The 26781-nt window shown below is 43.7% G+C and overlaps 1 protein-coding gene across 2 annotated transcripts in view; it reads left to right on the forward strand.

The window, feature by feature from the left end:
- Positions 1-4777: 4777 nt before the first annotated feature.
- LOC132900892 (calcium-activated chloride channel regulator 1-like) overlaps positions 4778-26781 on the forward strand; it is a 33638-nt gene continuing 11634 nt past the window's right edge. The window contains exons 1-7 of one of the 2 annotated variants that reach the window (XM_060943235.1): positions 9850-9989; positions 10749-10807; positions 14770-14907; positions 15004-15154; positions 15313-15418; positions 15560-15722; positions 15927-16157. In XM_060943235.1, the coding sequence (XP_060799218.1) occupies positions 14773-14907; positions 15004-15154; positions 15313-15418; positions 15560-15722; positions 15927-16157 (786 nt within the window). In that variant the 5' untranslated portion in view covers positions 9850-9989; positions 10749-10807; positions 14770-14772. Of the gene's footprint in view, positions 5137-9849; positions 9990-10748; positions 10808-14769; positions 14908-15003; positions 15155-15312; positions 15419-15559; positions 15723-15926; positions 16158-26781 lie in introns of those variants that run through there. The other variant, XM_060943234.1, reaches the window with a different exon arrangement.

Here is a 26781-nt window from a genome sequence, read left to right on the forward strand (position 1 = left end):
CCATTTGGAATCAGTACATTACTATATCCAACAGACTTCGGCTAGGCTGACACTTGCACGATTCCGTGGCACGCATTGGCACGACTCGAGTCGTGCCAGTGCGCAGACTAGTCGTAAACTGGCGTGAAGTGTGCGTAAACCCGTCGTGACTGCGTGCTATGTCGGGACGAGAATTTTGAAATGTTCAAAATTTTGGTCACGACAAAATTTCGCGACTGGGTCGTGAACTATGCGCAAACTGTTCATGATCTCATCGTGAACTCGTCGGGACGATGCGGGAGGATGCGTGCCAGTGCGTGGAAGTGCGCGCCATGCCACGACTGTCACGAACTGCCACGAATAGTTCACGAACAGCTCACATCGAGTTCACGAGTAGTTCACGACATGTTCACGAAATGGTGCGCGTCGCAGCGTGGCCATGCCTTCCCACTGACACGGTCACGCATTGATGGCACGAGCAGTTCACGACTAGTTTACGCACTTCACGAACAGTTTGCGCATGGCACGAGCAGTTCACGACGAGTTCACGAGCAGTTCACGACTACTGCGTGACAGTGGCGCTCGCGTCGGTGCGGGGGTATATATAGGGCTTCCCGGACACTTCTCGCCATTCACAATTTTTTTTCTTGCTTTTTTCTTTAATGACTTTTTTTTTGGGGGGGGGAGTTTCGTTTCTTTTATTTCAAAAATGGAACAACTGTGGATGCAGCTCATGAAGCTACTACCATTCTTTCTTGCCAAGGGACAGCACCAGCAGGGGACATGTAGTAATGTGACAGGTAGTCTCGCTGATCCTTTGCATCCTTCTGGGTATGATGGCCGGTTAGAGGCAGCAGTCCCTGCAGGTGTTGGTCAGTCCTCCATCCACCAGGGATCAGATCATGTGTGTCTGGATCTTCGCGGTCCACTTCTGAAATTGGGTGTGGGTATCTGATGAGGATGAGGTTGTGCATGACACAGGCGTGCGCAAGTCGGCACGACACCGTCCGAATTGCGCAAACTCGTCGTGCCAATGTGGGAAGTGCGTAAACTATGTGCAAACTATGTGTGAACTCGTCGTGCCAGTTCGTGAATGTGGACGGGCACGCATTCGTGAACTCGTCGTGAACTATGTGTGAACTAGTCGTGAACAGTGCGGGAGCCTCCTAGTTCGTGCCCCAAAATGGCACGACTTGCCACGACAAAATCATGGCCAAAAGTCGTGCAAGTGTCAGCCTAGGGATAAGCTACTGTTAGCCAGAAGGACAAGCAAACATACATATGTGCTAACCTTATCAATTGTGAACTGAAAGAAATACTATTTTGAATGGCAATTTTATCACCAAACAGTCTGGACAGAACCATGACAAGCACATGCAAACACAAGTGCAAATGTTATAAACCATGAACCAACAGGAAACCCCCCCCCCCCCCCCCCCCCCCCAAATTCAGCACATTAAAAGTAAGGGAATTATAGCAGTGAGCAAACTTGTTGTTGTCGGACTGGTCTTTTTGATACTAATCAGTTTTTCCCAGAAATATATCTACAAGTTTGCACATGAACCATTTCCTTGGTGAAAATTTGCTTTGAAACTCGATAGCGTTTTCATGCAGCAGGACAAGCTGCTCCTCAGCACTCAGAATGCACAAATGTGTTGCTTGGTGAAATTTTAAATACGCCGTTCCACACCCTTACAGAAACAGAACAAAATATGTTATTGCTTAACTTGATTATTGCACTACATATTTCAATTGAGGGCGGCACGGTGGTGTAGTAGTTAGCACTGTCGCCTCACAGCAAGAAGGTTCTGGGTGTGAGCCCAGTGGCTGACAGCGGCCTTTCTGTGTGGAGTTTGCATGCTCTCCCGTGTCTACGTGGGTTTCCTCCGGGTGATCTGTTTTCCCTCACAGTCCAAAGACATGCAAGTTCCGTTAACTTGTGGCTCTAAATTGACCACAGGTGTGAATGATTGTTTGTCTGTCCATATATTCATAGAAAGGAGACAGAAAGGAAGGCAGGAGAGTCCCAAATTTACCTCCATTCATGCTTTCAGAAAGAAAGCCATGTGATCAGACTTCAAAATTCCAACTGGACAGTAACCCAAGCTCAGGCCTGAACTCAAGACCCTTGTTAGCTGTTAATTTGCACTGAATATGTATGTGTGTGTGTGTGTGTGTGTGTGTGTGTGTGTGTGTGTGTGTGTTTGAACATGACCGTGTATAATGTCATGAATTGTAAAATACTTTTATTTTGCTGAAGTCATTCTCTGAGGAACACCAAAAAAAAAATTGAACACTGGAGATTTCTTTACACTTCATTTTCCTAAAATCAGCCGTCACAAGTGTTATGTGCATTTTTCTCAGATGCAATTCAGAAAAAGTATGGAAGTGAGCCTTGGATTCTTCTGCAAGAGGACACCCCTGCTAAGGAAGACAGCATTTGTTCAAAATATTTATTCAAGTTCATAGGTTTAAGCAGGGGTTAAATTGGGATTGGTTATGGTGGGGGGCTCTGCCTCGTACCCGCCCCTGCCCTCGCCGCCCTGCCCCAATATACTTTTTGGAAAATAACCCTCTAATTTGATAACCATATCATATTGCACAGAGATATACACCTTATCTGTGTGTTGTAGGCCTATGTGTGTCTTGTAGTGCCCCCCTACACATTATGGCAGTTTGAATGTAGATTGGTTGGCCAATGTAACAGATTGTACAGGTTGTTGTACATTGGTTTGAAGGAAATGATTAGTGGGGGATCTGGGGGTCCTCCCCCAGAAGTTTTTTATTATCATACATGTTATTTGCTGAATTCTGGTGCATTTTAATAAGTTGTTAGCTGACTTTACAGAGGTAGGTTGAGCAATATCATCTTGTCACATGCCTACAGGTGAAAAATGTGAAGGAGAAATGTTCAGTGAGAAAATTTGAAGGCTTGCACAATCTTAAACCAAAACAGTTGATTTATTTTGGAGGATAAATGTTAAATATGCCAAAACACTGTCAGTCAAATTGTCAATCAAATATATTCATGCAGTGAATGCAACCAAATACAAACAACACTATAACATTGGAAGCATTTATTATTATTGTTATTATTATGTATTCAATTATTTATTAACCCCACCGACAGTAGTCGGAGGGGTTATTATTTTCACCTGCGTCAGTCTGTGTGTGTGTGTATCTGTCTGTCTGTCTGTCTGTCTGTGTGTCTGCAAGATATCTCAAGAACCAATGGATTGATTTGGACCAAATTTTGTACATGTGTTGCCAATCACCCAGGAAGGAAACCATTAAATTTTGGAGGTCAAAGGTCAAAGGTCAAGGTCATGGCAGAACTTCGAAATTTTCGCCCAATGTATTTTAATAGGGAAAAGGCGGGGTTTGCACTCGTTAGAGTGTCCCTGTCTAGTTTGGCATGTGGTGCTTTTTGTATTGTCTAGAACATACATAAGATGAGCATATTATAGCAGCAAAATAGAAGCACAATCATTTGAATGCAGCAAAAGTTTTGCTGCATTCAAATGATTGTGCTTCTATTTTGCTGCTATAATATGCTCATCTTATGTATGTTCTAGACAATACAAAAAGCACCACATGCCAAATAAATAATTGAATACATAATAATAACAATAATAATTACACTAATAATACACTAATAATATTAACAATAAATAATAATAAATTAACATTAAATTAAATATTAACAATAAATAATAAAACACTAATAATATTAACAATACAGTGAACATAATCATTATCATATTTTTTATTATTAAAAACAAAATATCAAATAATACTGAAGAGGGGAAAAATAATACTGATCTAAATATGTTGTGTTTTTATTTTTAGACAGTATGTGTTTTGCTAAACACATACTGTCTAAGAATAAAAACACAACATATTTAGATCAGTATTATTTTTTCCCCTCTTCAGTATTATTTGATATTTTGTTTTTAATAATAAAAAATATGATAATGATTGGATCGTATGCAGGTAAAAGGGGAGACGGTGTACGGAGAAAATTATAAACAAGTCACAACGCTGAAACACAAGCCCAAAAACCCGCAAACCACGACTTCTGATTTTTTTTTAAAGCGAGCTCACAAAAAAAGAAACCCCAAAGTCGCTTATAAAAAGCGGAATTGGCAACCCACGCAGTGTTCCAGAAACCAGAATCTCTGATCGCAAGTTCTGTTCTAAATAGCTTTGACAGGTCGTCTTGTTATCAGGAAAACTATTATCTATCTCATAAAAGTCATGGGTTTATTGATTAATAAAACGATATTTAATTATTCAGAACTGAAAATCGTGAAAAGGGTTTGTTGCTTTTGATGTGTGCGTGATCATATGCCATCCGCTCCGAGCTTATGTGCCGGGGCTCAGCCCCGGACAGCCCCGGCCCAATTTAACCCCTGGGTTTAAGGTACCCAATGATGAGGATTGTTACTTTTTCTTGTGACATTTGTTTTCTTTTTTTTCTTTCAGAAGCAAACCAAGTGCTCATGTTATAAACTGTGAACTGACAGAGGGGAAAAAAACCCTAACTTCAGCACATTACATCAAAAGTAAGGTAATTATAGTGTTTAGCAAACTTGTTATTGCCAGACTGGTCTTTTCGGTACTAATCAGTTTTTCCCAGAAATATATCTACAAGTTTGCACATGAACCATATCCTTGGTGAAACTTTGCTTTGAAACCCCACAACTTTGCCAATAAGCAGTAGGACGAGCAGCATCTAAAAAAACCCAGGATGTTACTCAACACTCAGAGTGCACAAACGTGTCGCTTGATGAAACGTCAAATACGCCCCTCCACACCCTGATAGAAACAGAATAAAATACGTTCTCTCTGCTTAACTTGATTATTGCACTGCGTATTTCAGCTGAAGATTGCAAACAGCTCATCTGATTTTGTAATGGGAGCATTTTTTTTTTTTTACAAAACAAAAGAATAAGTGATTACTCAAAAGTTTAATTAAAATCAAATCTGGGTTTACGGTTCAGTTCTGCAATCATGGTACTGACTGCGGTGTTGGTGTTTCTCAGTGCACTGGGACCTGTTATAGCAATTCGACTGGATGGAAATGGGTACACTGATATTCTCATTGTTATCAACCCATGGGTGCAAGAGAATGAAGAACTGATCAATCAGACCAAGGTATTTATTCATACATGTTCTAATACCTTTAGGATTCTAACTGATATATGAAATAGGTAACATTAGCGACAGTCTTGTGTTACCATAACATTTATAGATAGTTAGTTATTGGGTTAGTGAATTAGTTAGTTTGTCATATCCTCATATATAATTAAATACATAGTAAATAGTTAGATAACATTATCCAATGTATGTCTTAGTGCCATACTCTGGAGACAATTCTATATCTACACAGGTGTTTAAAATGTAAATGCACACGTTTGTATTCAAAGTAACTATGACTTTGTTTTCTGTAGAAATTGCACTGAAATAAATTTTCAGTCAGGCACATAAACATTTATCAAATTTATTGTAATTTTAGCTGTTTACCAGAGTCTACTGGAGTTTAAGTATGTATACTGAACATGAGCTTAAAGTTCAGACACATTAAAACCCCGATTCCAAAAAAGTTGGGACAAAGTACAAATTGTAAATAAAAACGGAATGCAATGATGTGGAAGTTTCAAAATTCCATATTTTATTCAGAATAGAACATAGATGACATATCAAATGTTTAAAATGTGAAAATGTATCATTTAAAGAGAAAAATGAGGTGATTTTAAATTTCATGACAACAACACATCTCAAAAAAGTTGGGACAAGGCTATGTTTACCACTGTGAGACATCCCCTTTTCTCTTTACAACAGTCTGTAAATGTCTGGGGACTGAGGAGACAAGTTGCTCAAGTTTAGGGATAGGAATGTTAACCCATTCTTGTCTAATGTAGGATTCTAGTTGCTCAACTGTCTTAGGTCTTTTTTGTCGTATCTTCCGTTTTATGATGCGCCAAATGTTTTCTATGGGTGAAAGATCTGGACTGCAGGCTGGCCAGTTCAGTACCCGGACCCTTCTTCTACGCAGCCATGATGCTGTAATTGATGCAGTATGTGGTTTGGCATTGTCATGTTGGAAAATGCAAGGTCTTCCCTGAAAGAGACGTCATCTGGATGGGAGCATATGTTGCTCTAGAACCTGGATATACCTTTCAGCATTGATGGTGTCTTTCCAGATGTTTAAGCTGCCCATGCCACATGCACTAATGCAACCCCATACCATCAGAGATGCAGGCTTCTGAACTGAGCGCTGATAACAACTTGGGTCATCCTTCTCCTCTTTAGTCCGAATGACACAGCGTCCCTGATTTCCATAAAGAACTTCAAATTTTGATTCGTCTGACCACAGAACAGTTTTCCACTTTGCCACAGTCCATTTTAAATGAGCCTTGGCCCAGAAAAGACATCTGCGCTTCTGGATCATGTTTAGATACGGCTTCTTCTTTGAACTATAGAGTTTTAGCTGGCAACAGCGGATGGCACGATGAATTGTGTTCACAGATAATGTTCTCTGGAAATATTCCTGAGCCCATTTTGTGATTTCCAATACAGAAGCATGCCTGTATGTGATGCAGTGTCGTCTAAGGTCCCGAAGATCACGGGCACCCAGTATGGTTTTCTGGCCATGACCCTTACGCACAGAGATTCTTCCAGATTCTCTGAATCTTTCGATGATATTATGCACTGTAGATGATGATATGTTCAAACTCTTTGCAATTTTACAGTCAAACTCCTTTCTGATATTGCTCCACTATTTGTCGGTACAGAATTAGGGGGATTGGTGATCCTCTTCCCATCTTTACTTCTGAGAGCCACTGCCACTCCAAGATGCTCTTTTTATACCCAGTCATGTTAATGACCTATTGACCTAATGAGTTGCAATTTGGTCCTCCAGCTGTTCCTTTTTTGTACCTTTAACTTTTCCAGCCTCTTATTGCCCCTGTCCCAACTTTTTTGAGATGTGTTGCTGTCATGAAATTTCAAATGAGCCAATATTTGGCATGAAATTTCAAAATGTCTCACTTTCGACATTTGATATGTTGTCTATGTTCTATTGTGAATACAATATCAGTTTTTGAGATTTGTAAATTATTGAATTCCGTTTTTATTTACAATTTCTACTTTATCCCAACTTTTTTGGAATTGGGGTTGTAATAGACAGCCGGTAATTCAACACAGGTGTACTGTACCTCGTCACATGTTACCTGCTGTCAACCTGACTCCTCGCTGTTCACAGCTGATGCTCGACCACACCCTTGCTGCCACATACCAACACCGCCCAGCCTGCAGCTGACCCCCCTCCCCCCCAGTGGGAGAGGTAACCTGCCACCATCATCTGTACTCCTAGCCTTTGGATCACCCCAAATTTAAAGAGCTGAAGGGCCTGATACCAACAAATGATCCATGCATTGACATCCTTCATGTGGTGGAGCCACTGGACTGGGGCATGGTCAGAACAGACGGTGAATGGGCATCCAAGCAGGTAGTACTGGAGAGTAAGGACCACCCACTTGATTGCCAGACACTCCTTTTGTACGGTGCTGTACTTTGACTCTTATATGGAGAGCTTGCGGCTGATGTACAGCACTGGATACTTCTCCCCCTCCACCACCTGGGACAAATCAGCCTCCAGCCCTCTGTCTGACATGTCAGTCTGCAAAACAAAAGAGAGAGAAAAGTCAGGAGAATGCAACAGCAGGCACCCACACACAACCGCTTTTACCTGAGCAAAAGCCCGTTCACATGGCTCCATCCACTGGACCACATCCAGTGCCCCCTTTTTAGTGAGGTCAGTCAGCAGACTGATGACATCTGAATCGTTAGGCACAAACTGCCTATAATAGCCAGCCAGCCCCAGAAACTGCCTCGCGCCCTCTTTGGTCTTAGGTCATGGGCAGGCTGCAATCACTGCAGTCTTATCAATTTTTGGGAACACACATGCGCATGACCCAAGTGGAAGCCCGGATACTATACTTCCACCTGTCCAATTGCACACTTTTTCGGGTTTGCTGTGAGCCCAGTGTGCTTCAGCGACCTCAGGACAGCCCTGAGACATTGTAAATGCTACTGTCATTCATTACTATTAATAATTATGTTGTTTAAATAGGCCACAGCATACGCATTGTGGGGATGGAGAATTCAGTCCATGAGACACTAAGATGTCACTGGAGCCCCAAACAACCCAAAAGGAAGGGTGACAAATCAAATAGAGTGGGAAAGGCCATTTTCTCATGGGATTATGGAGTCAAGGGGATTTACCAATATCCCTTTGTTAAATCCAGTGTCAAATAAAAGTGAGCTGCACCTAACCGATCGAGCAGTTCATCAATGCGAGGCATCGCATATGCATCAAATTTAGACACTGCATTGATTTTCCTACAGTCCACACAGAACTGGACCGACCTGTTGGTCTTGGGAACCAAGATCACCGGGCTGCTCCAGTTGTGCGACTCCTCAATTACTCCCATCTTAAGCATAGCCTGGAGTTCATCCCAAACCACATTTTTCTTGTGCTCGGGGAGCTGATATGGGCGGCTGCGCACCACCACCCCAGGAGAGTCTTGATGTGGTGTTCTATGAGGTCAGTGTGACCAGGGAGGTGTGAGAACACATCACAGAACTCCTCCTGCAATCTGATAACCTGTGCTTTCTGAGACGGTGAGAGGTGGTCTCCACAGCGGACTAGGGTGAATTGGGCAACACTTTTTGGACTTACCTACAATCCCAGCTCTGCCCTCTCCAGAACCACAGGGACCTCCTCTCTCCACGGTTTCAGGAGAGTGAGGTGGTAAATTCGATATGTTTCACCTCTATCTGGACATTTGACCTCATGGTTGACTTCCCCAATTTGCCGTGTGATCTCAAAGGGCCCTTGCCACTTGGTGAGTAATTTTGAGCTTGAGGTGGGCAGTAAAACCAGGACTTTATCTCCTGGTGCAAATTCCCTTAGCTGTGTCCCTCTGTTGTACAGGCAAGATTAACGTTCTTAGGCCTGTAGCAAATTCTCCTGGGTTATGTGAGTCAGTGTATGGAGTTTTGCACTCAGGTCAAGAACATACTGAATTTCATTTTTGCTTTAAGAAGGGCCCAACTCCCAATTTATGTTAATGATGTCTAAGATGCTACAGGGCTTGCGCCCATACAGCAATTGGTGGAGGCTTGCGGGATCTCGCACACTGCAAACAACAGAGTGTCGAGCCACCTATCCCAGTTTCTAGCATCCACATGAATGAACTTACAAATCATGTTCTTAAGTGTTTAGTTAAATTGTTCAACCAGCCTATCCATTTGCAGATGATAAACACCAGTATGATTCGATTTAATCCCCAATAATTCATACAATTCGCGCAGTGTGCATGACATAAAAGTAGTGCCTTAAATGAGGATTTCTTTCAGAATCCTGACTCAGGAGATAATGTGGAAGAGTGTCTGCAACACTGCGTGCTGAGATATTGCAGAGAGGCACTGCTTCCGGATATTGCATTGTATAATCCACTATGACTAACAGAAAGCGATACTTGCATGCAGATCGATCTAATGGCCCGACAAGATCCATGCCAATTCTTTCAAAGGGATCTTAATTAATGGTAATGAGCACAATGATGCTTTTGGCATGGCTGCTGGATTTACCAGTTGGCATTCACAACAAGCCACACATCACCTCCAGACATCGGTGTGAGTCTCTGTTCAATAGAAACAAGCCATGAGACGATTTAATGTTTTGTCCTGACCCAAGTGCCCAGCCATAGGATTATGATGAGCCGCATGGAATAAAAAGTTCCCTACGGCCATAGGCAGTTTTAAACGGGGGCGGGGGGGGGGACTGACATGACAGAGTGTTCTACACGGACTCCTTAAAGCGCTACACGCACACTGTTACCTGCAGCAGAAAGATCAGCAGCAGCGCGAATTGTAAACTTTGGACGTGAGAGATAACAGCTGCAGCCCTGCAAGAACTAGGCTACTGCAAAGAAGCGAAGGTAAGGAAAATTATTCAATTTTGTAACATCAGTGTTTGCACATATCCGTGTTTTACTGTTGTTGTTCACTACAATAATAAATCCGTTTTATTGCGCTTTCTTAAAAGTGCGTTGCACAGCAATAAGTAGCCTAACTTAATATTTTTGGGAAATGGGTAAAATAACCGACAGTGTTTAACTTTCTTGTAAAACTCGAATGGCCTTGTGATATGTAGAGGCTACATTCCTCTCCGTTTACTTTTTAGTATAGGCCTACTGTAGGCTATCATCATGAAAAGGAGCAAGAAGGACATTATGTCCTTTTTTGTCCCTGTTGGCAAAAAGCAACATAGAGAGAGTAAGGAAGATGAAGATTATGAAAGAGGAGAGAGAGCCAGAGGTGGAGAGAGAGCCAGAAGTGGTGGTTGAAGAGGTGGAAAGTGAGGCATCTGAAAGGCAATCTGAGAGTGAGGATGAAGACATTCAGGATCAGATTGAGGGACAGAATGAGGGACAACCCAACGAGTCATTGGGATAACCAGATTCACCATGCATATCAAGTACAGCACCATCAGGTTTGTGATGTTGAACAAATGCGTGTGTGAGAGCAGTGTTGGCCTACAATTCATATAGCCTACCCTGAAAGTGTGAAGTCTGAATAATAATTAATAAATATAAAATAAAAATAATAGATATAATAATAAATGAATAAATGAATAATGATAAATAAATGTTGTTCTCAGTAGCACTCTCATATTTACTGTATTCATCTTTCTCCAGATATCAGCAAGTGCTTGGACGACACTCCAGTGCAGCCACATCTGAAGAGAAGATTCATTGTATGCAAAAATAGAAATCTTATTTTACAAAAAAGAGAAGCATGGTTTTAAGATTTATTGAGCACAATTTATTTTATGTTTAGGCTATTGAGACAGAATGTTTATCTCATTGTATTTATGATCAATGTATTTTGTTTTGGTTTTAAATAAACAAAACAAAACATTTTGAACGCTTAAATATTGCCATGTTTTGTCCATATGTGCCCCCCTGAAAAAACACTGGCCCCACCTCGGCCCCCCTAGTAATTTTGGTCTAGAACCGCCACTGCCTACGGCTCTTTGGGACCAGTTTGAGTGTCCTGCATCACTTGATACAGCCTATCCTTAATAAAACAAAAATACGGAAAAGAAAGTTCAACGTTAGGTTGGAGGGTTTGGCCATCAATTACTTTCAGTTGGTCAAAAGTGTGTCTCAGAGACTCATCACGAATCTGTTCCAATGGGAAATCCTGTAAGAGATTACCCAGAGAGAGAGGAGGGCCCTCCCCACTCCCTGTATCATCATGATGTGGAACTGACACAGATGGCCCTGGGACTGCCTCCCCAGCTAACATTGCAGCGGGATTCCCCCGTCACATACTACTGTAGGACCCACTCACTACTAACTGTTTTATAAATGTTTTAAACCATGGATAAGTGGATGGGTGAGGCTGGGAACTAACCGCCATCTCCACACTATGCTTTTCTCCCTGGAATTAAATAGTGACAGGCATCAGTGGATATCGGTGAATGTCACTGTGCACACACCTGACCTTCAGCAATCATGCATTTCCCAGTGCCCCGCACTGAATCAGGCTTTGATGCATGGAGGTCTGATTACAAACAGAATTTACCAAAGCCTGATGTGTACCCCTTTGAATACTCACAAAGACACTGTATGCTCCTGCTTGATCAGGGGAAGCCTGCGGTGCATCAGGAAAGCAAATCAGTAGCCCTACTTCCTTGTGGAAGTGCTGATTCTGGGAAGTCCCAGCCTTCCCTCTGCACCGAGAGACCTGCCAAGGCTCGCTCCCAGTTCTGCTGGGCATGGATGAGTCTAGCTGTGAAGAGAGAGAGTAGGCTAACAGCAGCACAGACATGGAAGTAGAAGGGAGAGGAGAAACATGAGGATAGACACGAGTATGGGGAGCAGGTTTCGGGGGAATTGGCCCCTGTCTCCGCAGGGCTGGGGTAGGGGAGGGGCAAGGAGAGAGAGGGAGAGAGGGAGGGGGAGAAAGTGAAAGTGAGTGAGAAAGAGGAAGAGAAGCTGTGGGAGCGTCTGCTCCTGGAAACACCATCAGGTGATCCTCCGCCAGCTGAACTGCCTCCTCCAGTGAGGCTACATGGTGACACTGGATCCATGTTGAGATCTCATTCGGCAGTTGGGTGACAAAGTGCTCCAGTGTCACATGGTCAATGACATCCTCCATGTTGCATTTGCCTGCCCATAACCACTGTCGGCAGGTGTCTCGGAGCTGCTGCACAAACGCAAAGGGGTGGCCGACTTTGCTGTAGGCCAGTGCACGGAACCACAGGTGATACTCTTCCAAGCCGTGGCTGACTTGTTGCAGTATAGTCTGCTTGAAGTCCGGGTACTCTAGCATGCTGGTAGCCAGGAGCTGCCAAGCCACGAGCTGTGCTTCCCCATCAGAATCATCAGTAGGCGAGCCGCCCACTGCGAGGTTAGCAACAAGCTCGAACAGCTCAAGGAAGGCTGCTGTAGTGTCCTGCGGCCACATCTTGACCAGCTGCACAGGAACGCTGGCCACAGGAGTGACCAATGGAGTACCCACTGATTGGACCAAGTGCCACATCACCGGCAGGTCCTTCACCTGGCCTTGCACAAGGCCTGGAAGCGCTGCACCTGCTCATTGGACAGTGCGAGAATCTCTTGGTGCTGACATTGGAGGTTAATAGTGAGAGCCTGGAGGAGCTCCCTGACTGGTGTGGACACCATGGTGGCATTTGTTCCTCAAATCCTGTGTTTCAGCATCAGTGTAACAACTTTATCAGAGTGGGCACTGAGGAACTGGAGACAGACACTGTAATTCAACATGTGTTTTTTGTCACTTTTCAGTGCTATCTAGGCTCACGCACACAAATATACATGTGGGGAGATACAGCTTTGTCTCTCAGTACTGGCTGTCTGAAAGATACACAGACACACATTAATAGACAGCCAGTAATTGGACACAGGTATACCTCGTTACATGTTACCTGCTGGTTCAACCTGACTCCTTGCTGTTAACAGCTGATGCTTGACCACATCCTCACTGCCACAGGGATCTTGTGGTAAGAAGGGGTAGCAAGGTCTGTGAAATGTTCTGACTGCTGTAGAAAAGAAGCTGTTTTGTTTTATATGGACATGTGGACATAAAGACCTTCCAGAGGTGGATAAGGTGGAAGCTATTTTAGGTGTCCGGTTCAAGATGTGCTTCATATATAATGAGATAAACAGGAGGAGGTCACAACCAATTATGTTGGAGGCTTTAGTGACAATCCGTTTCAGTTTCCTCTTGGTGTGACTGTCTGAGCTCTCATCCCAGACAGTGAGAGATGATCTGAGGATGCTCAGGATGTTTTCTGATGTAATACTTCTTCAGTTGCCTGAGGAGCGACAGTGTCTGCTGGGCCTTTTGGATGATGTAGTTGGTGTTGATGCCAAGGAATTTGAAGGGGTCTGTCAGGGTTATGGTTTGGTCAGAGTTACGAACCGGGGCTTTGATGTTTGTCCTCCCCCTGTTTTTGAGGTGTTTATTAAGAGGTTTTTTTTGCTGCAGCAACGTACTGTACACCCAAAATTCACCTTGAGTCTCATCAGTGTTGTTGATAATTTCAATGATCGTGGTGTTGTCCACATACTTTAACATTTTAACTGAGTGGTGGTGAGATGTCAGCTTTTGATAAAGTCTGAAGCTGGTGAAAAGTGTGAAAGGGTGAATGGTATTGAATACTGAGCTAAAGTCTATAAAAAAGGATGTATGCGAGGTGTTGGTAGATTCCAGTTTTTGCAGAGTGAAGTGAAGAGCCAGGTTTGTTGCATCCTCAACAGATCTATTAGCCTGATAAGCAAACTGGTTCATCAGTAGTGATGTACAGGACAAGGAAAGGACTAAGCACTTAAACACTTTAATAGCCACTGAAGTAAGGGCAACTTACGTCAGTGGGTGAAGTTAGTGAATATGTTGTTTTAGCTGACGTAGGGACTAAGATGATAGGAGATTTTTTAAAACACTGTCATAAGGAGGTGCTGAAAATGTCAGTGAACACTGGGGCCAATTGATCCACACAGTAGCTGGGGAGAGCTGATCTGGCCCTGTTGCTTTCCTTTTATTTTGTTTCTCTAAAAGCCTCCTCACTTCAGCCTCCTAAATGGAAAAAGGGTGCAGTGAGGGAAGAAGGAAGAGGGGCTGAGTTCTGGGGTGTGTGCAGCCTCAAACCATGCATAAGTGTCACTGAGCCTGTCAGAGAGACCTGGTCCTCGAATGGTTGTGAAGCGGACCCCTTATTGGAGTTTGTAATCTCCTTCAGGCTTTTCCATACTACTCAGGGGTTACTGGGAGTGTGTGGTTCCATTTTGGTTTTTTTGTGAGTGTAGTCAAAATAGAAAATATAGACATATGTATGTACCCTTAAAAAAACTGAGAAAAAGAAGAAAACTAAATTCACCTTTTCCTAGGTCTGAAAATGTTATGGCCTATCTTTGTGGTCTTTTTTAAATTTTGCTGAAACCTGCAGGAGCCACACATATTCTGAACCTTTTTGGTGCTCTTTCTACTCAATAAAAAATTTTATTGTTCATGTTATTGTTTCTGCTATTTATATTTGTTTAAGACACATTATCGGCTCAACCTAAATAAATGCGTTCATATTCACTAATATTGAATTATATATGTAAGATGTAATGTGAATTTCCCTTACCGGGGATCAGTGAAGTTTATCATACCTTATCCATAAATTTTCTTTCCCCGCTGTCTCCACAGGAAATGATCATCAGTGGATCAAATTATCTATTTGAAGCTTTAGACCACAAGGTGTTCTTCAAGGAGGTGAAAATACTTGTCCCACCAAACTGGACGACAGGAAAGTATGAGAAAGCAAGAAATGAATCCTATGAAAAGGTACACCATTTATTCAGTTTTGTTTGAATATATAGTGGTGAAAAAGAAGCTGAAGGTACAAACCTGCACAAAATGTCATTTACATTTTATTTTTAGGGCAGAATAATAATTGACAACCCACATCCTTCATTTGGTGATGATCCATACACTCGTCAGACCAAAGGCTGTGGAGAGGAGGGTGAATACATTCATTTCACACCAAACTTCTTGTTAAACAATGATCTCATCCAAGTATATGGACCTCGAGGTAAGAGTCAGTTTGTGTAAAACACACACACACACCTTCATGGCCAAGCATTTCCTCTTTTAAATGTAATTGCAATCATTAACTGTGATCAAACAACACCAGGTATTACACAGACTGATAAGGCTGATTTATATTTACCTTTCTCTGTTTACTTTCAGGACGGGTTTTTGTGCATGAATGGGCTCACCTCAGATGGGGGGTATTTGATGAATATAATAAGAAAGAACCCTTCTATGAGAAGCTTGGTGAAATTCTACCAACAAGGTTTTATTATCACTTTTCGATATATGATTAGTGAATGTAAATGGACGTTATACCAATATTTATCAATAATGTGCTCCATTTCACATGATGGCCCTGGTCTGAATAAAGCCACTACAAATGATGAATGAATTTTATTTTCAGGTGTACTGAGAAGATTACTGGCCAGTGGCATGAAATTATTCACCAACAAACTCGACCTTGCCGATTTAATGCAAATGGAAAACCAACATCCCACTGCGAATTCCTTCCATATAAAGTGCAAGAGACAAATGCTTCAATAATGTACCTACAAAGTTTAGAATCTGTGAGTATAATAGTTGCTAAAGCATTTTTAAATCAATTTTAACAAATGCTCAAACAGTAGTAGTGTTATGAGAATAAACACAAGCAGGTATGTAGTATGGAGTCATCACTTTATTCTGAATGATCTCTGAAAAAACTTTGAGAGGAATGACTTTACTTTTGCTGTGATGCCTTTATTATAAGCAGTTTTTTTTTTTTTTTTTAGGTAAAAGCATTTTGTCAAGAAGGGGAACACAACATTGAAGCTCCCAATGAGCAGAACACGAAGTGTTCAAACAAAGCCACACAAACCGTCATCTTTCAGGATTCTGTGGACAAAGATACCCTTCAAAATCTAAAGTCTCTTCCATCTGCACCACCAACTCCAACGTTCAAAGTCATACAGAGGGGACCTCGGGTTGTCTGCCTCATCCTTGATGTCTCAGGAAGCATGCAGGTGAGTAATATCACATAAAAATAGCCTCCAAAGCAAAACCGGACTCTAAAAATCAGTAGACTGTAATGTAGTAGAGATCGTTCCCCAAATAAGTCCATCCTAAAAAAAAAAAGAGGCAAACACTGTAATTCAAATATTATGACGGTAAATGAATTGGAAAAATAGTTAATTTTACTTCAAAAACCACTTTATCCTATTTGAAGTCAAAATGGATCTGAAACCAAAAAAATAACAAGGACACAAGGCAGCAATACACCCTGGATGGGACTATGAGCACTATCCACACACATTCACACCTAGGAGCTATCCTAACCACCTACAAGCAGCTGTCTCAAACCTCCAGGGTCCCTGGTTTAGTCCTGAGCTCAGGTTACTGTCTGAGTGGCGCTTCACATGGTCTCACTTATCTGCATGGGTTTCGGTGCAAGGGAGATTTATGGGAAAGATCCCCCCCAAAAGATGATTCTCCTATCTAACAGGCTCCCCCAATCAACAGGCTGTCAGTGTCTGTTGTACCTGTTCTTCCCAGAAGGGCAAAAGGAGCAGACAGAAGATTGATCTGCAGGAAAATGGGGTTGGACCGAGGTTTTTGCTGGAGTCTGATGAAGTGATGCCCTCAGTGGGGCAGAGAAGTGGGAAGATGACATTCTCTGTAGAGTTGGCTGGCAGAGTGATGTTCTTGGCTGAGGAGGGAAGTGGAAGGACTGCTTCAGCAGAGCAGACAGGCAGGCTGACGTCCTTGCTGGAAACAGGTGGCAGGGTTTGTGAGATTGGCCCATCAGCCTCTGGCATGGGCATAGACATAGCTTCAGGCATGGGTAGGGGCACATAAATGACACTGGAGACCACCTCATCAGTTTCCAGCACAGACATGGACATAGGCTCAGGCATTGGCAAGGACATGGGCTTGAGCAGAACATTAGAGGCTGTCCCTTTGGTGTCAAGCATGGGCTTGGCAATGGAAACTGCTCTGTTAATCTCAGATGTGCTCATAGGCATTGGCAGGGGCATGACATCAGAGATCCCCTTGTTAATCTCTGGCAGAAGCAAGACCTCAGAGGTCACCTTGTTGACCTCCAGCAAGAGCTGAGCCAGGTTGGCTGTTTTGTTGGCTTCTGGCAAGAGCTCTGGAGTGGAGGCCATCTTGTCTGCCTCTGGACAGAGTGAATCACTGGAGGCTGCCCTGTCAGCCTCTGGAGGGAGCTCCTCAGTCAAGGCTGCCATGTTGGCCTCTGGTATGTCCATGCAGACTTCAGCTCCAGCCCCCCTGAAAAATTTCAGGGGTCTCCTCCCTCAAGAGGGCTCAGAACAGTCACTTAGTTAATGTGCTGGCCATCTTTTCAATACCTGGGTACATGCTCAGATTGCCATGCCTGGGAGGAGTTTTTATTCAGGGTTTGCTCCCCTAGATCTGCTGTGTTTAGCAAAACCAGGGGCGCCACAGAGAGGCACAATAGATGGTGTGGCACCTTGATATTGTGTGATGTTATTAGAGGGAAGCCATATTTTGCACATCGCATGGTGCTGCATATGGGGATACCAGTCTAGGACACCACGGAGGCCACTAGAAAGGTAGTACTCCCCTAGTGATCCTTACCCCCACCAAAGAATGCCCAAGCTTGGAAAGCGTGTAAAAAAAAATGGATAGCATTTGGTGCTCCAACCTGCCAAACTCATTGAAATTAAACCTCTTAATAATAATGTAACACCCCTTGGATCCGAATGAGAGTCTCGACTGATGTGATAGAAAAGAAAATAAATCTTTTATTCACCACTGAAGCCAGGATGTACAAAGGCAGGATGCAGCAACCTAGTCCATTCACCTAACAGCACTGTGAAAACTGCACATACAAACAAACATTTTACAATCTGTTTTCATGGATACAAGCTTCATTATGTTAAAAACTACAGAGCCACATTAAATTACACGAGACAAAATCACACAAAACAAAACTCATACATACATAGAAATGACAAATCATCATAAGTTAATAAACTACACCATACTTCACTGCACTCACCAAGGAATGCAAACAATACGATACAATAATCCTTTCTTCCTTCATTAAATGGGCATCAAGTCCAAACTAAGTTCACAGTCTGAGGTAAAACTTGTGTAGGCCCAAGCAAGCATGTACTGTAGGCTACATCTTCACTAGCTGCCAGCTTCTCTTTTAAAAGCTCATGTCCTTTTGTGCAAACTACGGTGCCCCCAAAAGGACAAATTTGAACACCACAAAAACAAAGAATTTCCAATCACAAATTCACACACATTATATTAAAAGACATACAACATGCAAATACACAAATATTTCCCCCATAACCCATACCATACAAATTTCATAAGCAATACAAATTTCAAAGTGGTCCTTTACAAATAATAATAATAAGTTCAATTTATATCACAACTTTCTCACAACCAAGGTTGCTTTACAACTGGGGAAGGAAGGAAAAAAATGGTTCTCTTCAAGTCAACCACTGAACCAATCCTAATATATGGCTCAGAGACCTGGACCCTCACTGCACACCTCCATAAATGCTTTGACAGTTGCTTCACCAACTTGCTCTGCAGGGTTCAGGGTTTGTCCGGCAAGTCCCACCCCACCTTGGGGTATATCAAGGTACCCTGCCGAGACTAAGCACCCGCCTGAGCCAATGACATGCACAGTTCCCAGGCCACTACTTCTGTGTCAAGGAGGAGCTAATTTCCAAGTTCTTCCTCTGGAAATTAGCTAGTAGGGGTCACCTTACCTGTCCCCAGGTCATTGCAAGGGACACTGAGATTAATTTCACTGAATTGGGCAGTGCCATGGAAGACCCTGTCTGCTGGCATGACATTGTACGTAGTCTCTCAACCAAGGCTGCACAATGATGATGAGGAGGATGACGATGATGACAGCCACTAAAGCTTGTCACCAAACCTAGTGGAATCTCTGAGGCATGGGTGCTCGAGGAGGTATTTAGCCCACTGGCATGCTGGCCCCATGAGCCAGTGGAACATCCACCCCACCCATATGCTTTCTTCAGGTTTGGATTCCACCAGGCTCTCATAAAAATTACACTGGACCAGGAACCCTTTCGGAGCATAATCAATGCCACTGTAGGGACTCAAGATATGAATCCATGTGCACTGACAGAACTATGTTGGGTGAGATGCCAGCATGTTGCTCCTGTTGTTTGGCTGCTCCTGTTTTCCTGCTGCATCCATATTATGTGACAAAGTATTACTTTAAGAATAGGTGAGAGCAGGATGCAGATGCAGTAAAACACTTTTACTGGAGCAAATACAACTCGACATCATGAAGAAGGTTTGTAAACATGAAACGGGAAAAGGTCAGTTGATCTGCAAACAAAATAACAATGACGACCAAATCCAAAATGCAAAAACCAGGAGATGAGGCAAAGTCACAAAATCAGAAAAGCATACACAAAAACAACAGCTGGGTTGTTGTCTTTTTCTAAGCTTTTGCTTAGAAAAAAAAGAACCAAAACTTTGCAAAGGAAAAAAGTCAAATGCAAATAAAAGGGGAAAGCAGAAACACGTGAAAACTATTAAGATGCACAGAAATGTAAACCAATCCCATAAGAAGGGAGGAGACAAGACAGAAACCAAAGTAAAACACGTGGTCATGGAAACAAATAAGGGGCTCCTCAGAAGTCCGGCAGCTTGATGCGAGCTGCAAATGCATGGAGTTCTGTTTGAGAGGGACTGATGTGACAGAGTCCATCCTGTGTCCTCCTTAAGATTAGGCTACTTAGCATTATAATTCACACCAAACTGAACAATAAATCTAATCTTAATCTTCCACTGTGTTTTCTGAGAGAGTAACTTTTTTGTTGTAGGATGCAGTGAATGAACTGACATTAATTTGATTATTAAAGCAACGAAATTTCCCAGAATTCTTTCTGTGGATCAATATGATTGGACGTGGTCTTCCAGAGTCTGTGATCAGAATGGTATCCATAGCAACAGTCTGTTGTTTATAGCAGTGGTCTGCTATAGAATGCCATAATGGACCAATCAGAATCGAGGATTCAACAAAGCCGTGTAATAATTTAAAATAAAGGAGATAACCTTCTTGACATAATACAGGAAACGTATGCTCACATGAATATGTGGAGTTGTGAAAAACAGAGTTTGAATGCCTTTCACCCCGCTGTACACAAACTTTTGGAGATAGCTGCACAGACAGACAGCTCAAGATGGACTGTAAATTCAGCATTTCACTCAGTCCTGAACTTCTGTGCACTTGTTTGTCATTAAATACATGATACATGGCAAGCAGCTGACCAACAACAAATTGTCCAGTGTAACGGTTCAGTACTGGTAGGTGGAATACAGAGGACGGCAGGACAGAGATCAGGTTCAAATGAGCGTTTATTGGTACACTTTTCAGCCTAACCATAACTCAAACAGACACACACACACACGATGGGTGTCTCGTTCAGGGACCTCCTGTGCTCTCTGCTCTCCCTCCTCGTGCTGACCGATCTAATGGCCCGACGAGATCCATCCCAATTCTCTCAAATGGGGTCTCGATCAATGGAAGAGGGCGCAAAGGCGCTTTTGGAATGGCCGCTGGATTCACTAACTGGCATTCGTGGCATGCCGTACACCACCTATGAACATCGCCGCGAATCCCCGGCCAATAGAATCGGGCCATTATTCGGGCTAGTGTTTTATCCTGCCCTAAGTGTCCAGCCATGGGATTAAAGTGAGCCGCCTGGAATACCAATTCCCGGTGGCTCTTTGGAATTAAAAGTTGCGTGACTTGCTGTTTAGTTTGAGTGTCCTGCGTCACTCGGTATAACCTATCCTTCATAATCGCGAAGTAGGGGAAGGACGGGGTGGCGTTCGGCTGGAGCGTTTGACCATCGATTACTCTCACTTGGTCAAACGCATGTCGCAGAGTCTCGTCTTGTGACTGTTCTAATGGGAAATCCGCGAGGGATTCCCCAATAGAGAGAGGAGGAGCCGGCGGCTCCTCACTCTGACGCGGAGATGATGTTGACGGCTCTGTGACAGCTGCTCCCACCAAAGCGACACCAGGACCTCCTCCTGTCAAATGGCAGGACCCACTCTTTACTAAGCGTGTCATTAACCCCCGAAATCACGGCCAATCAGTCCCCAAAATCAAAGAGTGGGTAAGGCGAGGATTAACCGCCGCCTTCACTATAGATTTTTTCCCTCTGAAAAAAATGTGGACTGACACCAAAGGGTAGCTGTGAACATCCCCATGCACACACAACACCTTCACCCCCTGTGCTCCCCCCAGTGCCTCATTTTGCACCAGGCTTTGGCGAATTGAGGTCTGATTACAACCCGAATCCACCAATGCCTGATATGTATCCCCTTGGATACTCACCGGTATGCGATACCCTCTGGCCTGATCGAGGGCGGCCTCTGGCGCATCAGGGATCCGAACCACCGCGCCCACTTCCATTGCCATGCACTGTTGTTGAAGGTGGCCTGGCTCCCCGCAGCGCCAGCAAACCGGCCCGGGCTTTCCCTCTGCACCGGTGTTCTGGGGCTCACTCACCTGAGTGGGGGGGAGAGACAGACACAGAAGGGAGAAACGGGAGGGCACCGCGGGTGCGGCGGGTCGGCTGGGGTGGTGCCGGCCCCCGTCTCCGCGGTGGGGGAATGGGGTGAGGATGGGACACAGAAGGAGGGGGAGAGAGAGAGAGAGAGAGAGAAGAGGAGAGAAGAGTAGCCGCTGTCTGCTATCCTGCCGCCGGAACAGCCGCCAGATGATCCTCCGCCAGCTTGACTGCCTGATCCAGCGACACCGGGCGGTGGCACTGGACCCACTCTGCGGTTCCTGCTAGTAAGCGAGCAATGAACTGTTCCAGCACCACCTGGTCGATGATCCCCTCGGCGTCACGATCGTCGGCCCTCAGCCACCGCCAGCAGGCGTCCCGGAGCTGCTGGCCAAACTCGAACAGCCGGCCGACTTCCTCCAAGCACAGAGCGCGGAAGCGCTGGCGCTGCTGCTCTGGCGTGCAACCCACGCACTGGAGGACGGCCCGGTGGAGGTCCGCGTAGGCCAGCCGGCGGTCGGCGGGGAGCTGTAGAGTGGCCAGCTGTGCCTCTCCCGTTAGCAGGGGGAGGAGGCACGCCACGCGCTGCTCCATCGGCCACCCCGAGGCTTCTGCGACCTGTTCAAATATCGTGATGAACGCCTCGGGGTCATCCTGCAGGCCCATCTTGGTGACGGTGAGGAGAGACGGGCCCGCGGCTGGAGCGCTAGTGGACCCCACCGATGCGAGGAGGTGCTGGAACACCTCGCGGTCTTCCTGCTGGGCCAGCACCAGGGCTTCAAAGCGCCGCTCTTGTTCCTTCCGGAGTGTGACGAGCGCCTGGTGCTGGCTTTGCTGGGCCGTGGCGAGGGCATGGACCAGGTCGGCGAACGGGGAGGACTCCATGGGGCTGATCAGTTGGTGCTCCACTCTGGTTCCCGGGTTTCAGCACCACTGTAACGGTTCAGTACTGGTAGGTGGAGCACAGAGGACGGCAGGACAGAGATCAGGTTCAAATGAGCGTTTATTGGTACACTTTTCAGCCTAACCATAACTCAAACAGACACACACATGACGGGTGTCTCGTTCAGGGACCTCCTCTGCTCTCTGCTCTCCCTCCTTATATAGGGCGTGGTCACTGGGAAGACACACACAAACAGGTTAATTGCTCTCAGGTGTAGTGATTCTGCCACTTACCTTCCCTGACTCCGCCCTCCTGTCACAGACCGGCACTAGACCACGCCCCTGCTGCCACATCCAGTTATTTATAGTCTCCTGAAATTAAGGAATGATGTATAAATGAATAAAGAAAGAAGTGTTATTCCTGTCAAGGACATACCCTGATAGTATTGTCCACTGATCACACACTAAAGTAAACATCTAATGGGAGATTTTATTATAAAAACATATATATATACACACACACACAGTATATACAGTACCAGTCAAAAGTTTGGAAACGCCTCTAATTCAGTGGTTTTTCATTATTTTAAAATTTTCTGAATTGTAGATGAATACTAAAGTCATCGACATTATGAAGAAATATATATGGAATTATTTGGTAAACAAAAAAGTGTTAATCAAACCAGAATATGTTTTATATTTTACAGTCTTCAAAGTAGGCACCTTTTGCTTAGATGACAGCTTTGCGCATCTTGGCATTTTCTCAGTCAGCTTTACGAGGTAGTCACCTGGAATGGCTTTCAGTTTACAGCTGTGCCTTGCCAAGAGTTAATTTCTTGAATTTCTTGACCTCTTAATGTGTTTGAGACCATCAGTTGTGTTGTGAAGAGGTAGAGTTGGTATCCAGTGAATGGCCCTATTTGAGTACTGTTCTAATCCATATTATGCCAAGAACTACTCAACTAAGTAAAGAAAAATGACAGTCCATCATTACTTTAAGAAATGAAGGTCAGTCAGTCCGAAAAAGTTTGGGATGAATTGGACCGCAGAGTGAAGGCAAAGCAGCCAACGAGTGCTCAGCATCTCTGGGAACTCCTTCAAGACTGTTGGAAAACCATTTTGAGTGATTACCTCATGAAGCTGATTGAGAGAATGTCAAGAGTGTGCAAAGCTGTAATCAAAGCAAAAGGTGCCTACTTTGAAGAATCTAATGGCAGAGAATGACGTCATAGGGTGTGTTGGAATCATCTAGCTCCAAGGATTCCAACAGCACCAGACATATGAAAATCAGACATACGGATCAAAAGTTACATGCATGAATGCATGTAAGACTGTGATCAGTTGGTGGCGCTAGAGCGTGAGGCTTACCAACATGAAACTTGATGAAATCAATCAGGGTCCACTCCTCCATCAGTGTACCAAGTTTCATGACTTTACACCTTACGGTTTGGCCTACAGATGGAAAAATCTGTTTATTGCATCGCGTGCCCATTCACTTCAATGGGGAAAATTTTTTTAGAAAAACATGAATTACGGGAGAACGACAAGGCGTATCAAAAAGCTGTATACAAGCACACATCTGCACTACAAGCCAGACAAGTGAGAAGTGGGACGGCGTCCCTAACTCGAATGCCCCAGGAGGAGTAGCGGCTCAAACATACAGGTAGTCGTCGACTTACGACTGCGTTTGGTTACGACTGACCAGTCGTAAACCGATCTGGTCGTAAGTCGGCCTATGTTAAATGAACGTAAGTATATTGTGATGTGTAATGATATTGCAATCATCTTAAAGTCTTATTTTATCAACATTTTCTTATTTCATTACCTTGGCTCATTATTTGGTTTAAGTCAAACACTGAATACTACACTGCGTACAGTACAATTTGTTTAATATGTGCAAAACAAAAAATACGAAATACAGGTGTGAAAAATAGAAAACACTTTAGTTTGAAACATACCAAAATACAAATGTAAAACATAGCAAAATACAAAATTTAGTGACCGCTGGCATCACTGGTGCTTGGCTGTGGGTCGTCTACGTCATCATCAGCTGTTGCAGCGTTCGGGCTGGCGGGAGGATTTGCTCATTTCATAAACCAGGAGCTGGGGCGGAAACTGTATGACGAAGTGCGCCAGGGAGCGTGAGAGAGACTGCGCATGTGCCTGGAGCTGGGGCGGAAACTGTATGACGGAGTGCGCGAGGGAGCGTGAGAGAGACTGTGCATGTGCCTGGAGCTGGGGCGGAAACTGTTGTACACGGCGAGAGGCGCTGCTGGGAGCTGGGGCGGAAACTGTTGTACACTCAGCTAGCTCAGCTGGGAAACACTTGCCAGTCATAACCAGTAAAGTCGATCGGTCGTAAGTCGCATAGGTCGTAAGTCGACGACTACCTGTATTTTGGTTTGATTAACACTTTAAAGTTTACTAAATGATTCCTTACATGTTGCTGCATAGTCTGGATGACTTCAGTATTAATTTACACTGTAGGAAAAAAAAATAAATAAAAACATCGAATTTGAAGGTGTTTCCAAACTTTTGACTGGTACTGTGTGTGTGTGTGTGTGTGTGTGTATATATATATATATATATATATATATATATATATATATATATATATATATATAAAATACACACACACACAGAGTCTTGCAAAAGTATTCATCCCCCTTGGTGTTTGTCCTGTTTTGTTGCATTACAAGCTGAAATTAAAATGGATTTTTGGGGGGTTATACCATTTGATTAACACAACATGCCCACAAATTTAAAGTTGCAAATTATTGTTTTATTGTGACACAGAAAATAATTAAGATGAAAAAAAACAGAAATCTGGAGTGTGCATCGAGATTCACCCCTTTTTGCATGAAACCCCTAAATAATAGCTCGTCCAAACAATTAACTTCATAAGTCACATAATTAGTTGATTAAGAGCCACCTGTGTACAATCAGTGTCATATGATCTGTCACATGATGTCTGTGTAAATCAAACTGTTCTGGAAGGACTTTGACTCTGCAACACTACTAAGCAAGCAACATGAAAACCAAGGAGCCTCCAAACAGGTCAGAGACAAAGTTGTGGAGAAGTGTAGATCAGGGTTGGGTTATAAAAAATATCCCAAACTTTGAATATCCCAGACAGCACCATTAAATCCATTATAGCAAAATGGAAAGAATATGGCACCACTACAAATCTGACAAGAGAAAGGGACCCACCAAAACTCACAGACTGGGCAAGGAGGGCATTAATCAGAGATGCAACAAAGACACCAAATATAACACTTAAGAAGCTGCAAAGATCCACAGTGGAGATGGGAGTATCTGTCCATAGGACCACTTTAAGCTGTACACTCCACAGAGGGGGGCTTGATGGAAAAGTGACCAGAAAAAGCCATTGCTGAAGAAAACACGTTTGGAGTTTGCCCAACAGCATGTGGCAGACTCCCCAAACACATGGAAGAAGATTCTCTGGTCAAATGAGACTAAAATTTATCTTTTTGACCATCATGGGAAATGCCATGTGTGGTGCAAACCCAACACCCTGAGAACACCATTCCTCCAGTGAAGCATGGTGGCAGCAGCATCATGCTGTGGGAATATTTTTCATCTGCAAGGACGGGAAAACTGGTCAGGACTGAAGGAAAGGTGGATGGCACTAAATACAGGGCAGTTCTGGAGGAAAACCTGTTTGAGTTAGCCAGAGGTTTGAGACTGGGATGAAGGTTCACATTCCAGCAGGACAATGACCCTAAACATACTGGTAAAGTTACACTGGAGTGGTTTAAAGGGAAACATTTAAATGTCTTGGAATGGCCTAATCAAAACTCAGACCTCAGTCCAATTGAGAATCTGTGGCATAACTTGAAGATTGCTGGAAACCAACACAACCCATCTAACTTGAAAGAGTTGGAACAGTTTTGCCGTGAGGAATGAGCAAAAATCCCATTGGCCAGATGTGCTAAGCTAATAGAGACAATGTGGTGGAAAAACAATAAAACCCAAGGCTGTCATGAAGAAACAGACAGAATATAAGTTTATTATAGTACTTCTTGCAAGAGGACTTCTCCAAACCCAGAGAAGTATTCTCTATTTCCATAGATCCTGTTTTATACTTGCCAAAATAACAATAGCATAACTTGCATATCAGATATCTTCTGAATCTCAGGGTGTTCAGCCTTGGCATACTCTCCATCACTACCTCACTATC

This window comes from Neoarius graeffei, chromosome 16, assembly GCF_027579695.1.
Source record: "Neoarius graeffei isolate fNeoGra1 chromosome 16, fNeoGra1.pri, whole genome shotgun sequence".
Taxonomy (NCBI): Eukaryota; Metazoa; Chordata; class Actinopteri; order Siluriformes; family Ariidae; genus Neoarius; species Neoarius graeffei.